This window comes from Sinocyclocheilus rhinocerous, unplaced genomic scaffold (assembly GCF_001515625.1).
Source record: "Sinocyclocheilus rhinocerous isolate Xijiao unplaced genomic scaffold, SAMN03320098_v1.1 scaffold888, whole genome shotgun sequence".
NCBI lineage: Eukaryota > Metazoa > Chordata > Actinopteri > Cypriniformes > Cyprinidae > Sinocyclocheilus > Sinocyclocheilus rhinocerous.
Window position 1 is genome coordinate 70611 of NW_015634016.1, and position 18628 is coordinate 89238.

Here is an 18628-nt window from a genome sequence, read left to right on the forward strand (position 1 = left end):
AAATAAATAAATTTCATTAGCTTTTACATTTCCACCACACAGTGCTACACATCACAAGTCTTAATCACAATCACGTTTCATCTAATCTGTTATCAAACTTTGATCAGGGCAAAATTGTTCATTGTGGTTGAAATGATGCCTGAGCCATAATTTTGGAAAAATAATTTGTCCACAATATTTATTCAAATGTATGCATGTCTATGTATTTTACACTTTGTTTTAGAGCATGTAATGGCTAATTCATGACATTGATTTTTATCATTTAAAAATGAAAAAATGTGAAAGTTTAAGACATGTAAAATATCTCCAAGACGACAGTTTAATAACGAAAGAAAGAAAGAAAGTTTAAATCTGTTTTAATAAAATAAATTCTTGGGACATAAAAGTATAGGCCATGCACCTAAAGTTCTTTTCTTTTTCTGATTCTTATTCTGTATCCATTGTGTCCTGAAATCCAGACTTTGAAGATTTCAGCTTGGTGCCATTGCACATTGTTCATTACACACACACGGATGAATAACAGCTCAAAATTCACCATTTCGACCTTCCCACGACTTTTAAAGGGCCTTTTAAAGAAGCTTGAGGAAAAAGAACCAGCCAGATAAAAAGTGACAGCTCGCACAAACAGGTCAAATAGAAAGTTCACTGACATTTAAAAGAGCTTGAGCTCCAGAGCTCCTTCTAATGTAATTGGCAGAAAAATCCATAGAGCATCTGTCTAGTTGTCTTTAAGTGTCAGAAGAGTGTTTCAAAACCTATGCAGTGACCTGTGGGCTTCCAGTTATTGGACAACATTTTACCAAATGTTTATGCCTCTTTCATGTTTCATGTCAAAAGGAATAAGAAAGAAAGAAATTATTTACTATGATGAGCTAAAAGACTTAAATACAGTAAAACTTTTCGTCTATTTTCATATGGATCTCAAATTCAATTATATCCATTAACATGCACTTGAACTCGTTCTCTCACTACTTTATTCCACCAGGTGACGCTGCTCCATTCAGGAAGAGAGGTTTCATAACATCACACCTACAGCCCTATTGGAACGTTTCACTGGGTGTATTGGAACTAATTCCACAGCTTTTGTCAGGTTGGTTTATTTTTAAATGCCAAATTCTGAGAAACTTGAAGTCTTGTCTACAAAAAGATAGGCCTACTGAATATTTATATTTTATCGACCAGAACCAAAGCAATTTACAAAACAACTAAAATATAAAGTAACTGGATGAATTGCATAAATGTAACCTGCTATTAAAATACAACTTGTATTTGCCTTGACCTGACATGTATGACAAATGTCTTTGTTCTGAGAACACAACTAAATCTTTTTGGTTAAAATCATCACTCTCATCAATCATGCGTGTAGCCTATGCCAGTGTGATTTATTGTGTTCACTTGTTTACCTAACAGCTATTACAAAAAAATTAGAAATTGAAATGTCAGAATTCACAGAAAATATTATAATTTAATAGGGTTTTTGAACTGTAGCCTATGTTTGAAACCAACATGTGTAATTGGACTTTTTCAACTAACACGACACGTCCTCAGAACGTTGGCTAATGTTCTGACAAGATTCTCTTAGAGTTATATACCAGCATTCTTCCAGTAACGTCAGTAGAACGTTCGCTCAAAGTTATCTGGTCTTTAATAACGTTCTGGAGACGTTAGTACACACACACATACCCAAAGTCTCCTTAATGTTTTCTCCAACGTTTTCGTAACCAGGAAAACGAGTTTTAAACACATTTATAAAAACGTTTTTAACATTAAGAAAACATTCAAAATATCATTTTCTAACTTAATGTGAACGTTAACAAAACCTTAGAACATATTTTGTTAGCTGGGTGCCCTGCTGAAAAAAACAATAGAAACCATCACAGAATTTGTAATGGTTTTACTGGTTATAATAGGAATTGTACTGGTTTTAATGGAAACTGTAATGGACCATGTGGATCTCTACTGGTAATTGCTCACCTTCTATTGGTGGCTTGTTAAAACCACTAAATCCTAATGGAATATGTCCCAAAACACACTACAGAAAGCCATTTTTTAATGGTTAAAAGTTGATGGTTTGTAATCTTTGTAATGGTATTTGTAGTGGAAACCATTAGAATTTCTGTGATGGTTTCTATTGGTTTTTTTTTCAGCAGGGTGGTAACTACATCAACCTTTACGCAGCTAGCCTACTGAAACAAGGCTCAGGATGTTTTACTAATTGGAAAAAAAGAAGAAAAAGCACCGTGAACAATGCAACAATATTTCCACTATAAAAAGGAACCATATGTTAATAAAGGGCATTTAGGCTATCAAATGACAAAGCTTTAATAAAGACATGTGAATAGATTTTCTACAAGAACTACCAGTTTTCTGCAGCTCTTGAATAAGTGTCATGATATGAATGCATCACAGCGTCATGATGTGAATTGGTGGCGTTTGGTGCTTTTCGGATGTTTTCTCCAACGTTTTCGTAACCAGGAAAACGAGTTTTAAACACATTTATAAAAACGTTTATAACATTAAGAAAACATTAAAAATATCATTTTCTAACTTAATGTGAACGTTAACAAAACCTTCTTAGAACATATTTTGTTAGCTGGGTGCCCTGCTGAAAAAAACAATAGAAACCATCACAGAATTTGTAATGGTTTTACTGGTTATAATAGGAATTGTACTGGTTTTAATGGAAACTGTAATGGACCATGTGGATCTCTACTGGTAATTGCTCACCTTCTATTGGTGGCTTGTTAAAACCACTAAATCCTAATGGAATATGTCCCAAAACACACTACAGAAAGCCATTTTTTAATGGTTAAAAGTTGATGGTTTGTAATCTTTGTAATGGTATTTGTAGTGGAAACCATTAGAATTTCTGTGATGGTTTCTATTGGTTTTTTTTTCAGCAGGGTGGTAACTACATCAACCTTTACGCAGCTAGCCTACTGAAACAAGGCTCAGGATGTTTTACTAATTGGAAAAAAAGAAGAAAAAGCACCGTGAACAATGCAACAATATTTCCACTATAAAAAGGAACCATATGTTAATAAAGGGCATTTAGGCTATCAAATGACAAAGCTTTAATAAAGACATGTGAATAGATTTTCTACAAGAACTACCAGTTTTCTGCAGCTCTTGAATAAGTGTCATGATATGAATGCATCACAGCGTCATGATGTGAATTGGTGGCGTTTGGTGCTTTTCGGACAGCCATGGACCCCCGCGTGAGTAACGCTTGTGCAGAGGCGCAGTTGAGCCAGCTGTCAGTGCTGCACACACACGTTCACTCACTCAGACTGATGGAGACTTCAGGTCTGACCGCGCGTGAAGCGCCGCAGGTAAGACTCTGGAACGCGCTTTTTTGAAAACATACTGAATCTCTTTACTCGATCGTCACTATTTATGTTTTTTTTTCTCCGTGCATCAAAATGCCATGTTATTATTTAAGAACAACCAGCAACGCAGTGCGATTCAATCTTCCTCATTATGGTTGATGTTACTCTGTGCGTCAAGACGCGATAAACCAGCCTATAACACGTTTTGGCTTCAGGTGAAAACGCAGAGAAATGTAGGATAAATAGGTTTTGTTAATTTCATAATGGGTTAAAAATAAACTTTACGCGCCCAGAAGTGGTGAACAAGAAGAAATGGATCATTAGGTCATGAGGACTAAAGTACCTGCAGGACTTTGACCTGTTTACGATACACTAAATGAAAGCACTTAACTCAGGAGTTTGGTGGCTAATAACGCGCAATAATTGATCTTAATGCTGTCATCGAAACTGTGTCTCTCCTGGGAACGAGAGAACATTGAGGAGGAGATGCCTCACGCCTAAATGTTCTCCTTGGATGGGCTTATCTTTCTCTTTAGGATGTAATGGCACATTTCAGATTGTTGAGAGGAGACATTAAGGTAATGTGTTGAGCTCAAATCCACTCTTTTTGTGTCTTATCAAGATTATATTTCAACACTAGATAGGCTACATATTATTGTAACTGCTGACATACTCTGTGAATTTGTCTTTTATTGTGCTCTATAAATTCCTGGTACAGACTGTGAAAATATCAAAGTTCATTTTGTGTCATTCTAGCCGAAGGATGTTTGATGCTATGTGTGTTATGAAAGACAGACATGTTTTCTTTATATTTTAATACTGATTTGTACAATTTTATACTATGGATTGGGGATTTGATATTTGTGATTCTGAGATAAATATATATTTTTACTATCTACTAGAACTCTAACAAAGACTTCAGGCATCAGATATCATTTAAAACATCTGTTTTCTCTGTCTCGCCTTCCCAATTTTCTCCTTGCCTCTTCTGTCAGTCAATATGTCACTGTGTTCGTCCATCCTTCTCCTTCCTTTATCTCAGTGCTTGTCTTTTTGCACTGCGCCTCTAGCTTGTTTGGTTCCCATGGCTCCCAGTGAGTCTTTTTGGAGAAAATTTCATCTTTTTTATCATAAACTCATCACTAATTTTCGGCTCCTCAAAGGCTCAATTTGAAGGTTTTATAATTTCCATTCATATCAGCATCATTACATGCATCTTCATCTCTCTGTTTCTTCAATGAGTCTCTCCATGGTGCTCTAGAAAGACAACAGTCGATGACCTAATTATATTGTCATGGCAATGGCATTAAAAGTGTCTGCTGATTCATCGAAAGACAATAAATGCATTCATTTTTTAGTTTATCCGATCATTTTTAAAAAAGAGCAATGTTGACCATACTAATTTTTGAAGTCACAAAATATTTTTTTTATGTTATAGAGTAGACAATCAACATATGGCCAATGAAATGACAAATATTACACCCTCAGTATAATAAAAAAATAAGAATAATAGAGTATGTTTGGTTTATTTTATTGTTATGGACAACATGTCAAATACTATCCCTGTTTAATGTTCAAGTGGAGTCTCAATATGTAAACTGTGCAAATAATTATTTCTTATCTCATTAACATTTAGCTTTAATCATTTAGCAGACTTATTATTGTTGACTAATGTTTGCTCCGGCGGGCTTTGCGTTAACTTGAGCTGCAAGTTGATCACAGTGTACGTGAATTGAACTTGATCTTGAACCAGATCAGTCTGACTCATAAACAAATTGTTCAGTCTGATTTTTTTTAATTGAATCAATTGGTTAATTGAAAAGACCCAGAACTATTCTTTCACTTGGTTTCAGAAAATGTGGAATATAGCGCACAGTTTGCACTGACTACTTAAGATGCATCAAGACTCTACATAAATCTCCTTTTGTGTCTCAGAGAAAAATAACAGCATGCAGGTTTGGAACAACTTCATGGTGAGTAAATAATGACAACATTTTTATTTTTGGGTGACCTATCCCGCTACACTAATGTGGACTACTGGCTTACTTAGGAGAGTTGGGAATTACTTCTGTGACCATCAACAATACAAGAAACCATGGGCACTGTAGATCAAACAAAAGATGGCAGATCTTAAAACAAGGCACTGGAAGTAGGACTGGAACCTTGTTCTATCCACTGGTTGTTATTTGATGTTCATGAGGAAAAAATATTTAGGAGAAGTCCAGTATATGCCACCAGAGAGAAGCTGTTTTTACTGGAATATGGAGTAATGACATTTTGATGAAAAATAAATAAATAAATACAAGGTAAAAAAAAAGTGAAACGTATGCATGGATGAATCATTCACAATAAGATCAATAAATTTAGAAAACAGATAGTAGGATGAATTTCCATTTCATGCCAACTTAAACAGTGCAACTCGTCTGAGGTTTTATGGCTGTTAAACAGATCTTTTCAAGAGACAAGCAGACCTGTCAGATTGTCATTCAGTGAACGCTCTATTCTATCAAAGCAAAACTACCAAAGTCTTAAACCCAGATATGCTTTATGCATGCATTATATACCCAAGATACCCGAACAGCCAAGCAGCGTCTTGTAACTTTCAAAAAACATCTAAGACATCTCTTCTGTGAACGCCTGACCCAAACCTGCAAATGCAATAACACACCGTTTTTCCCTTTTATCTCTGTTCTAGTGTGTAGTTCTCTGAACAATCTTATGGCACCACTTCCTATGTTACCACCTCCTTATGAAGAATCGCTCCTCATTTTTAAGTCGCTTTGACTAAAAGTGTCTGTTAAATGATTCAAGATATAAATGTCAGTGCGATAAGAGCCTATTATTCACACAGTTTATGTATTAATGAGGTTCTGTTGGAACATTAAACACTACTAGGATGTATTATTTGTCGTAGCATTTGCCATCTGTTGTCCATAAGAATAAAATAAATCAAACATACCCTTACAATAATTGTTAACTACCTTCAAACATTCCTTGAGTATTAAGTGACATTGTGTTTTTTGAGTGACTCTCAGTAGCTTATAATCTCATTTAACATTGCTGAAATACATTTTTAATACTCTGCACACCTAATTAGATTTTCCCTTTACAGACATGCAAAGGCGAATGAATGACTCCCGCTCCATCTTGACATTTAAGTGCCTGCTTCAAATGCTGGTGTATTCCCTTTGTAGCCCAGTCTACTCTTAAGGTCACTTTGTAGAACGGTACCGTCAAGGGAATACTCTGCACAGAGCATGTGAACAGTCTGCCATTTAGCCTCGGTCTATTGGGATTAGCCACCGTCTGCATATCCCATTGCAGTTCATGCGCACGAGACTATTGTACTGTAAACGTATTGGCCTGCTATGAATGAGAAAGGTTAGTTAGAGATTCACGGCTGGGCTTCCGGTAATGTTTATGTTGTTTAAATATGTATTCATACAATGTGTTTACAATAACTAAACACGCTGAATTATAAACTGGTGAATTTAGAGTTGAATTTGGCTGCTGATAGAGACAGAAGAAAAGGGAGCCCGAGATGAAAGAATCAGAGACCTAAAAACAGGAGGCTTTGCCACCTCTGTTACCTTGACAACCTGCTTCCGACTCTGATATATAGACCAATGCAAGTCATTATAGTTTATGTCTGTGCTTATGTCTGGAAGTAAAACTATTTATAATTAAGACCTATCTATGATGTGTACTGTTCATACAGTATATTAAAGAAATTTAAAGAGAATTGGAAATATGTGAGTCAGGTTGCAAATGGCTTACTAAATAATGTCTTAAAATGTAGAAATGCAGAAAGGTTTGAGAGTTTAGGGATATATATACATAATATATCATTAGCTTTCTATAAAAACAATAGAACCCAATGGGGTTACAGTTTATTTCAAGGGGTCGTTGTTACAGTGTAATTACACAAGCAAGTACTGAGTAATATTAATTAACTACTACAGGGTTAGAGTTTGATTAACGGTTAGTTGCTTGTAATTATGCAAAATGTATAGTTATAACTATAGAAGGTACATGCCGCAAGTGTAACTACTAGGGGTTTAATGGTACATAATCATGACGGTTCGGTACGTACCTCGGTTTTCGGTATGTTTTTGGTACAGCAGGAGGAAAAAACTCAACAAAATTGCATTTTAATACTTTAAACAGTGGTTTACTGAACAAATTGCTCTTTCTTTAAATAAATTCAAGTAGAATTAAAATTTTCTTAGGGATAAAAATCTACCTCAGCTTCTGCTCTAAACTAGGGAGTCCTTTTACATTACTATAAGGTTTCAATTAACAACAGAGCCCAAACTTAAATTCAATTACTATTTACTTTTTAATAATCAACACTCAACTTAAAAAATAGTATGTAAACGTGTAAATTGCACATAATTAAGTTTTTTAATTAACTTCTAAATAATAAAATTTCTACATTATTGAAATATAATAATTTACACAGTGGCTGTCATAACTTGTTTCATAACAGATTTATTTATAAAACGTACATTAAATAATTAAGACATCACTGACATGTAAAGTAAAATATAATGAGCATATAGTCTAATATTTCGTGAAATGCTCTTCTCTAGACGTCATTTCTCCAGTAAACTAATGAGCTGTGGACACTGATGACTTACCTGAGGTAAATGAACTACAAGACATTTTGTTTAAAAGCTGTTTTACTGACGTCTTTCCGCAATCAAAACACTGATTGAGCGATAACATGACTCATGAGATGTTCATCCATGTTTATTTTACGTTAAAACTAGTAGTAAAGAGGAAGGGATGAAATCGCTCACTCGCACTCCGTGCTGCCGTTTTAACTGAGGCGTTTATACAGCGATCTGTCTCACCACATCAACGGCATCATAATGGTATTTATTGTTTAAATGTCCTGAAAAATTTTTTTTATGAATTGATCGGAACACATGCATACCAAACCGAAAGGCCCGTTACCCGTACCGAAAATTTTCGTTACGAATACGTGTACCATTGCTACATATTAAAATAAAGTGTTACTGTCAGTGGAAAATGCCTAGATGTGTGTGTGTGTGTGTGTGCGCGCATGGGCCAACATCCAATGGTTTTATTCATATTATTAGCCAGTAGCTCAGCCAGGAGTATTTGATGGCTTAATTTTAAAAAAAAATCGAGTGCCAAAATCGTAATTAACTTCTCAATTCCATGCATACCATGCAGGCTTAATTAAACAGCTTTTAGAAATGGAAAACATTATTATGATTTTGTAATGTTATTATATTGCCTGTGGAATGCTGTTGGATGATTTATAATATTACACAATTAAATGTGTATTACTTGCCCTTTCAAAGTGTAATATAAGTCTTAGAAATAAAGATCAACAAGGCTAAGGTCAATAGAAAAGATGATGCTAGAAGATTAAAATAACTCTTTATTAAATATGACTGAAGGGAACATTTATTGATTTTTATAACTGGATTGGTCCGTAATCAGACATGACAGTAGATACTGCCTTGTCTTTTCTGAGTATTGATTGAAACGTTTTCTTATGTCTCCACAGTGTGTTGTCAGAATTACTAAAACATGGTGCTGGAAAGGTTGTTACCTGGAAGGAAGGAGTCTATGATCAACACCAATTAGCTGCATAGGAGGTGTAACAATGCCAGACTCCGCCCTCTCTCCACCAGTTCCACCAATCACTGCTCTGAACTGTTCCTTGGACGTATCGAATTGCTCCTTCGCTAACCTCACAATCGCATATGGCGATGAGTGCTACGGCAGCCACTCTTTGTTTGTTGTGATGGCCATTGCCTACAGTGCTGTGGTACTTTTGGGTGTCGTCGGCAACCTGGCTCTCATCCTCGTCATCACACGGCAGCGGGAACTTCACAACGTCACAAACGTCCTAATCGCAAACCTCTCTGTTTCGGACCTGCTGATGTCCCTAGTGTGTCTGCCGTTCACCTTCATCTACACCTTCATGGACCACTGGGTGTTCGGCGCAGTCATGTGTAAACTCAACAGCCTGGTCCAGTGCTGCTCCGTCTCGGTGTCCATCTTTTCCTTGGTTTTGATCGGCATTGAGAGACACCAGCTCATCCTACACCCTCGCGGATGGAGGCCAAACCTGAACCACGCCTGTCTGGGCATCAGCCTCACTTGGGCCCTGGCCGCCCTCACTGCCACACCCTTTCTGTTGTTCTCCAGGGTGACAGACGCCCCGCTGAAGCAGCTGCCCTCAGTGTTTCAGGAGCAGTACAGGGGAAAGGTGGTGTGTGTGGAGGAGTGGCCCTCCAGAGAAATCAAGCTCACCTACACCACTGGCATGCTGGTGCTGCAGTACATCACTCCTCTCATCTTCATCTTCATCTGTTACTTGAAGGTAAGACCAGAGAGACGAACAAGAAGAGATGGTGGCATACTGTAAAAGAATAAGGGCCAGATTTACTAAACAGGGCAAATTAGCGTTAGAGCGCAGTTCCATAAAAGCACCGATGGGAGGGGAAAATTCTGCGGCTGTTTTACTAACAATGCGCACAGTAAAGAACACAGACGCAGCCAGATCATTTCCAAAATGTCCAGCACAATCTACCAAGAGCAGCACAAATTACCGTCTGCTTCAAGACATGCTTTTTTTGGGGCGATAAATATTGGCGCAAATACCAGTAATTTGACAAGTGCAAACGTTAGTAAATCGTGTTACGTGATTCATTTTAATACTCTCCTCCCATAAATTTTCTGTCTGAAAGGGAAATTCCTACAAATGCTTATTCAATAAGGTCAGATGCAAAGCTAACTGTGTCCACACCTTTTCAGCGCTAATTCTTTAGTAAATCCTGACAGTACTGTTTTAACACCAAAAGACGGTTTGCGTTGACGCAAGCTGTTAGTAAATCTGGCCCAATATGTGTAAGTCTATGTCATGTATGAGTCATGTATACCTATATTTTTACATATACAGTAGTACCATTCAAAAGTTTGAGGTCAGTTATATTTTTTTTTTTGTAAGAAATTAATACTTTCATTCAGCAGCGATGCATTAAATTGTTGAAAAGTGACTGTAAACATTTCTACATTGTTAAAAAAACTATTTTAAATAAATGCTGTTTGTTTGAATTTTCTGTTCATTATAGAATCCTGAAAGTAATGGTTTTCCCAAACATATTAAGTAGCACAACTGTTTTCCAAATTGGTAATAGTATTAAATGTTAATAAAAAATCTATATATTGGAATAATTTCTAAAGGATCATGTGACACTGAAGACTGGCGTAATGGCTACAGAAAATTCAGCTTTGCCATCACATGAATACAGCAATCTGTCTATCTATTGTGTTCATGTTGAATTGCAAAATACTTTTGCTGCTATTGAGGAAGGACACTGGTATGGTTAGAGGACAGGTTCGGTGGTTTGATTAGGTTTAAGGGGTAAAGGAAGGGTAAACAGTATAATTATAGATGTGATTACAGAAATGAATTACAGGTGTAATTACAGGGGAGTACAATGTGTAATATAAGTATAATGTAATAACATGCATGTACACAATAAGTGCACTGTATATAAAGTGGTGCCGATATAAGAGAGAGAGAAAGATTTATACAGAGAATATTTCAGTTCAATGAAATGAAATAATGAAAATTGTGTCATTCTGTACTCTCAAAACTCGCTTGCTGTTTTTTTTTCTCTGTGGAACATTCACAAAGACAAACAAATATACAGAACATCTATATATAGATCTTTTCCACAGTGATTTTAATACAAGTATAAGTCATTTTTCACTGTTCACTAATGAGATATGCCACCTATGACACATTCTGGACGTCAGTATCATCAGACGTCACTGGTCCTTCAGTGTCTCTTAACAAAATGTCATGATGTAGAACCCTTGACATCATCATAGGAATCATAGGCAAAATATGATTTGAGAGCTGCTGTGGAGATCAACACTGTCAGGAAATAATTTACTTAAATTATGGCCTGTTCCTCACAAAAAGCTATTATATGACTTCAGAAGGGTTTGCCTCTGTAGTGGACATTATATTTTAGTGAATTTCTCTGAGACTGTTTCATCATCCAGTCAAATCCCAAATGGATAAAGCCAACACCTTCTCTTGTCATATATTCCTGTGGCTCAGTGGTAGAGCATTGCGTTAGCAGCACAGAAGGTCGTGGGTTCAATTCCCAGGGAACACACATACTGGTAAAAAATGTATAGCCTGAATGCACTGTAAGTCACTTTGGATAAAAGTGTCTGCTAAATGCATAAATTAAAAAAAATAAAAATCCAGTTTAACTCTGAAATATTGATAATTACAGAAGTAAAATAGAAATTCATGTCGACTTTTTAGGAGTAGAGACAAGTTACAGATACAAAACTAGTTGAATATTATAGCAGTCTCACAAATACAATCATAAACACACACACAAACAAAAGGGCATGTCTTTTCCGTTCTGCTGTATTGTATAAAGATTATTACTGAGGTTTTTTTGTCCTAGAATCCAGTATAGCTCAGTGAAACAGAGTGTATGTTCTGACTGAACATGACCAGCAGCCAACATGACCTGCCACATCAGCTCATTGCCAACATAAACCCAGTACTGCTGCAGGTTTTGAAAGAAAAGAGAGAGAGGGGGTGGGATTGGTCAGAGAATGGCAGAATGAATGAGTAAGAGGGAGACTGTGCAAAAACGGATCATTTAAAAATTCAAAGACCCCCAAGATCACAAGGATGAGTCATCCAACATGACCGGACACATCAGCTCATTGCCAACATAAACCCAGTACTGCTGCAGGTTTTGAAAGAAAAGAGAGAGAGGGGGGGGGATTGGTCAGAGAATGGCAGAATGAATGAGTAAGAGGGAGACTGTGCAAAAACGGATCATTTAAAAATTCAAAGACCCCCAAGATCACAAGGATGAGTCATAATGGCTCATCCGCAAAGGGTACAAAAATAGAAGCAATAATAATAAAGAAACCAAAAGATATGCTGCAATACAAAGGATTCAAAACTTTATGATGTGTAAAGAACGGCGTAAATGGAAAGAAAGATTCATGTGACAAGCTCCCGCTTCTCAGTAATATGGATATTATTATGCTAATAGAGTTGTAAAAATTAAAATGCGTGTGTGGGGTGAAAGAATGAGCATTCTGCCGTCATTATGACGATGGCTCACTGTTCAGATTGTCAAGTGCTGTTGAGCGTTTGTTGGTGTTCAAGTGAAATGACCGAGTTTTGTCAAGGATGCTTGTCACTTTTACACCCAATTAACCACGGGCGGTTAGTTCAAAAATGGAACAGCACTTACACCCACATGCACACATATCCCAATTTGTCTCATTCTTTCTCTTCCCCTCTTCCTCACTTGTGTTTTTTCCATCTCTGCCGCTGTCATTTTAAAATGGTGCTTTTTTGTGGTTTGGACCAAATTGCATCACAGAAAAGCAAAAGCACTTTTCACACTCTTGCTAGTTTATTTAATTTGTTGAGCAGTGGGCACAGACATTTTAGTCATTTTTATGAAAGCCATGAAAACCCACGTCTGAAATTATGTATTTTGTTTGATAACATGCTGTGATTGAAACGATGGTGATGGAAATCACATTTCGGTGTCTCATTTGTCTCATTTCAAGGCCAATTTTGTAGCTTTTCCTAAATGCACAATAATTAATTTTTTTCACCCGCTTTGCTTATTTGCTAAATCTTAAAATGAAGCACAAAAAAATATCCATAAGTGATATACATTCATCATGTTTCAAATTTCATATCAATCACCTTCATCTGGTAAAAAAAAGAATACTGACTTATGACGTGGTAAAATAATGTAAAAAAAACTTTGGACAACTGTATTTTTGTAGTAATTGGCTTTTTTTTTACACTGTCAATACCAACATGCTTTATGATTGGAGAGACAATAAATCATATTTTTACATTGACTTTTCATGGTTTAGGATTAAAACAAGGGCAAGACAATGAAATCTATGCAAATATAAATGATGGAGGCATTGTAAAATGTTTCCAAAACCTTTATATAACAAAAAGAAAAGTGTTACCTTTTAATAATGGCAAATAAATGTGCTCAGATTTTCACGTTATTTAAATCAGACTTATTTGACATCATAATTAGTTCAAATTCAACACAATATTTAAAATATGCTATTCACTGACAGCATTGTTAGTAGATTTTGATTTATTTTGTAATGTGATCTCAGCCAGCCAATTAATCACTCTGGCCAATGTCTTGGTCTATCTTGGTCTCTCACTACCACAGAGTATGACTAAAGCATTTATATTCAGTTGGATCCTTAGGTGCTACAGTCATCCAACCATCCCACGGTCCAATAATTCAGAATGTGACGCCAACAAAGATTCTGGCTGTCCGGTCAGGGCAGCAACTGTCGGATTGCATCAGATCAGTCTCTCTCTCTCTCTGTATGAGCCAACGACTTTGAGTCCTAATGACTGAGGGACTTTTTTTGTTCAGCTGTCAGTAAAATCGACCTAGAATCACATTTAATCAGCCCACTTAACAAAGCCAGCTTTCCATGGAAATAATTTGGATATGGAGTCAAACCTACAAATTACATACCATACTGTATACAAATTCACTGTTTCAGTCTGGCTAATGCTGGCTTTCAGATTTGAGCTGAAGTAAATAATAAGTTATGAACACATGCATCTCAGTCTGCGTATTCATTCTCTCTCTCTCTGCCTCTGGGTTTTGTGTCATGCAGTTATTTCAGGTCACAGGACTCTGTGCCAGCGCGGCCATTCATCAAATAAAGAGAGAGAATGAAAAACGGAGGAAAAGATAAAGAGGAGAGAAAAGAAGGCTGGAGTCAGTTGTGCTTGCAAGACTCTGATCTGTGTGCATCTAATGAACTAATGATTAATTAATTCATCTTGTCGTGCTAATAAGGCATGCAAATGCACATGCACTGGGTGGAGCTTGTACAGATGTTCTGTTCTAAGTGGACAGACTGTTTTTCCATCATTAGGAAAGAAAGACAAGGCTTTTGAGAATGGCATAGCTGCTCTGTCCCATAGCTATCCAAACTCACACAACTAAAAATTAATGCCACTGCGCAAATTATTACATTGTTTTTTTATTTATTGGAAATTTTGAGGGAAATGTTGAAATGTGGTTCATCTTGTGCAATCTAAATAGCCTTTTGGAGCCAAATAAGTTATTGCAAAGGCTAACATTATATGGCATATTTAATGTTTTTATCAGAATTCTATAATGATCTTATCAAAAAAAAACAAAAAAAAACTTGGTTACTTGCTTTAACACAATTTCTGTTTGTGAGTGACTATTTTACTTGTGTTTACTGGAAATGTTTGAAAAACTTGTAACAATGTGAATATATCAGTGTTATTTTAGTATTATTTAAATAATATTTTATATTAATATTTGAAATTACCTTTTTGTGTTTAATATTTACTAAATTATTAAATTATTTAACTTAATTAAAAAAATTAATTAAATCTTTAATTTATTGTTATTTTAGTTCTAGATTTTGTCATTTTAGTGGAATCTTTTTATTTCAGTTAATGTCCAAGGCAACATTTATTTATTTATAAGTATTCAAGTAATTGTTAACTATGACCAGATCTAAATAGATTATTTTTGTTCTAGCCTCCATGAATGCTTAAATATATATGGGGTTTAGACCAACAACAACAACAACAACAACAAAATCTTTCTAGCACAGGACCCCTGAATGTATGCAATGGTTTGTACGTGGTGCTGGATGCTCAAAAATATGATATATCATTATTTGAAAATATCACAATGCAATTAAATATTTGTAATTTAAATGTTGCTTGAATAAAAATATTTAGTTAGAATTAAATATTTTTGAATGGTCGTCAATGGGGAAAGATGCTCTTTATAGAACAATGTCCTCTGAAACACAACTCTTAAAATCTTCTGACAACAAGAGTTCTCGTAATTGCTCAAACGTTGTAACTCTGCTGGCTGCACACCATTTGTCAAACAACACAGTTTTCTCACGAACAAACTCGCCTTACAAGGTTTGACTGGTAATTTTCTGATGGTTTCTGAATTTCTGGTGATAAGCTTCAGGTACTAATTCGTACGCTCTCAAAACAGCAGCTTTAATGGTATCATTGCTCAATAGGTAAGGCTGTACACACTTCCTGAGCTTTTGCCACTAATTTACATTGTAATAGCAATAACTCTTTTGGCCAGCGTAATGTAGCTGCTATACACTCGAAAGTGACGAAATAAGAGTCTACCTCCGTCTCTCTAAAAGGAGGAACAAGTGTAACGTATTTACTCACATCAAAGCTGGTCACAGACTCACCAACAGAAGAGGAGGTAATGGATGGCAGACTTTGACCCGGTACAGATGAAACTGGTACATTCACTGGTGAACGAGGAGATGGAGGCATAGGCACAGGCATATTAGATGGTGATTTGGCTTGTAGTTCCAAACTACGCAATTTAAATTTATTATCAGTCTCTTAACTCCAGAGTCTGATAATTAAGAAGCTGCGCATCATAATCCTGTTTCTTTAACTGCAGATCCAACTCCTTTAATTTAATAGCTAGCATAGGATCAAAACGAGGATGACTAGGATCTATACTAGGAAAAGACAAGGTATCCCCATCTACCACTGTTTCAGCCCTCTTCCCCGCGAACCCTTCTACAGACTCATCCGGCAAAATTCCAGCCTCTACCAATTTGCTATACAACTTCTCCTTAACAACTTGTTTTGGCCCCAAGGATATTAAAGAAATCTGCAATTTGTAACAAATCAGCTTTTACTCCGTGGTAGGAGACAACGTAAATGACGTTAACGTGTAATTCCAATATCTACCAGCAAGAGCTAAGTCCAGGCTAAGCAGCAATAACTTGACCTTTTGGGTCGGACCCCTGCCTCCCAGCCCATCTTTCCAGTTTACCTGTCTTCTCTTTGTTGTTAGAGTGGAACAAGAGAAATTTCCATGCATTTGCTTTGATTTGAGGCACTTTAACATTCTGTGACAACACAGTGACGTTGTAACGCCATTATTTAATTTACAATGTTGTGTTTGTGGTCCTTAAAGAGTGTTCTGTTTGTATTCTGTCTGTCAGTTTGTGTTGACTCAATAATATAAAAGACACAGAGCCTGAAAACACACACACACACACACACACAAAGATCATCATCTGAAATGTCAGAGCAGCTTTTCCCCCACTGTGTTTTTAATGATGGTTTGCCCTCAGGTCAGCTATAGTTTATGAGCTTCGGTGAGCGTGTCATAGGGTTGTGTACTGTGGTTGTTGGTGGAGGGAGTTGATTTTAGACTGCAAATCTAATTAAAGTATATAGTAAATGTGTATTCATATAATCTTTTTGATGAAGATCACATTAAAATCCACTTGGAAGCTTTGGACCATTATTTTTATGACTTTTCAAAGGTCTTTTATGTATAAACTTTAACATTTGTCCAAGACCCAGATTTTATAACCCAGATGTCATGAACTCATAAATTATAAATTCAGTTACAAGAGAATTCATCATAATAAATATTGTTTAAAACTGTATAAAAATAAAAATTAACATAAACCATTTCAATATTTCATGTGTGAACTTTTTTAAATTTCAATTTAAAAATAAAATATGACTCAAACATTCATTATGGATGCATATAATGCTACTTACAATAAAATAATACATACAATTTTAAAATAATAAAAAATAAAATCTCTCTCTCTGATATTAGCCTTAGCAAAACAAAAGATTTGTTTTATTCCAAAAATGTGGTGGAAATTGTCATTACTTTCAGAAAAAGTAAAAGAAATGGCAGAATTTCTCTATATATATTGATATATAGTGATATATATTTGCTGCTGGACATTGGAAAAATTATATAAATAATTTTCTAAATGTCCAGAGGAAAATGTCTTCATAATTAAAAAAACACCCTTATATGAAATATGAATAAATGATTGCTTATCTGTCTCCCTCTTCTCTTCCAGTCAGATCTACTATATCTCTATCTATCTCCAGCGCCATAATCACATGATAATTTTTTTAAATAAGCTACTCTTAATTCACATTATACACAGGCAAACAAAAATGAAATGTCTCAGTAGTTTAATGCAATGTTCGTCTGCATTGATACATAATGTAACTGGACAAAATGTTGCTTTGCTATTTCTAATTTAGTAAGGATATTAGTTTCCTCTTGAATATTATATGTGATATGTGTGAGGTACAATTGCCTACTGACAGATTTTCAGTATATTTTTGAGATTTATTCCTTTATAATTAAAAGAAAAAAATCTCAATGTAATGGCAATTTGTTTTATGTTCACTGTGGTCAAGTTTTAGTTTTTAGACCATTTGAAATTGTAGGAGCAAAAATAATGATCATTTTCTAAATGTCCACTGGGCCAAAAGTGTTCATACTGTAATTGAAGAAACTCTCTCATATATGAGATATGGATAAATAATTGTTTATCTGTCCCCCTCTTCTCCTCCACTCAGATCTACACACGTCTGCAGCGGCGTAATAACATGATGGACAGAATGCGTGAAAACAAATACCGTAGCAGTGAGACTAAACGGATAAACATCATGCTCTTTTCCATTGTCGTGGCATTTGCGGTTTGCTGGCTCCCGTTGAACGTCTTTAACGCTGTCATCGACTGGAACCACGAAGTGGCTATGAACTGTACCCACAATCTCCTGTTCTCGCTGTGTCACTTGACTGCGATGTGCTCGGTCTGCATAAACCCAGTGTTCTATGGGTTCCTAAACCGCAACTTCCAGCGTGACCTCCGGGCCTTCCGACTCTGCAAGATTGTGTCAGCACGGGAGAATGAATATGACATGGTTGCAATGTCGACTATTCACACGGATGTGTCCAAGATGTCACTGAAAATTAGTAGCCTAGATCTCTAATACAGTTTTGTAAACGATGCTCATGTCTGCATTCTGAAAAAATGCATCTCATTAGATTTAGTTCAAAAGTGTGCATTTACAATAAGAGTGATGGTTAGTAAACATAACGACTGATGTCAGGACTATTGCTGCAACTATTTTCCAAGCTCTGTATTATAGTATACTCGTAAAATTGTACATACAAAATCAAGCAAGGATGCTGAATACATTTCTTGCAAACATCCTGTGTCCCGCATCAGTGAGGCCTCATAGGGACCGAGTCTATGTCGGAAGACATAACAGAAATTGTATGAGGTTCAGGCCAATGGACTGAGCTTTGATCACTAAGATGAAATCTTCTTGCTGCGTGTTTGACTTAGAGCGAAGAAAGCAAAACTGAAAATTAATGCAAAGCCCAAGA

At 36.0% G+C, this 18628-nt stretch overlaps 1 protein-coding gene across 1 annotated transcript; it reads left to right on the forward strand.

The window, feature by feature from the left end:
- Window positions 1-3274: 3274 nt before the first annotated feature.
- npy1r (neuropeptide Y receptor Y1) lies at window positions 3275-18228 on the forward strand. The gene is made up of 3 exons (XM_016558903.1): window positions 3275-3332; window positions 8872-9693; window positions 17812-18228. The coding sequence occupies exons 2-3, from the start codon at window positions 8971-8973 to the stop codon at window positions 18226-18228; spliced, it is 1140 nt and encodes a 379-aa protein (XP_016414389.1). The 5' UTR covers window positions 3275-3332; window positions 8872-8970.
- Window positions 18229-18628: the final 400 nt, after the last annotated feature.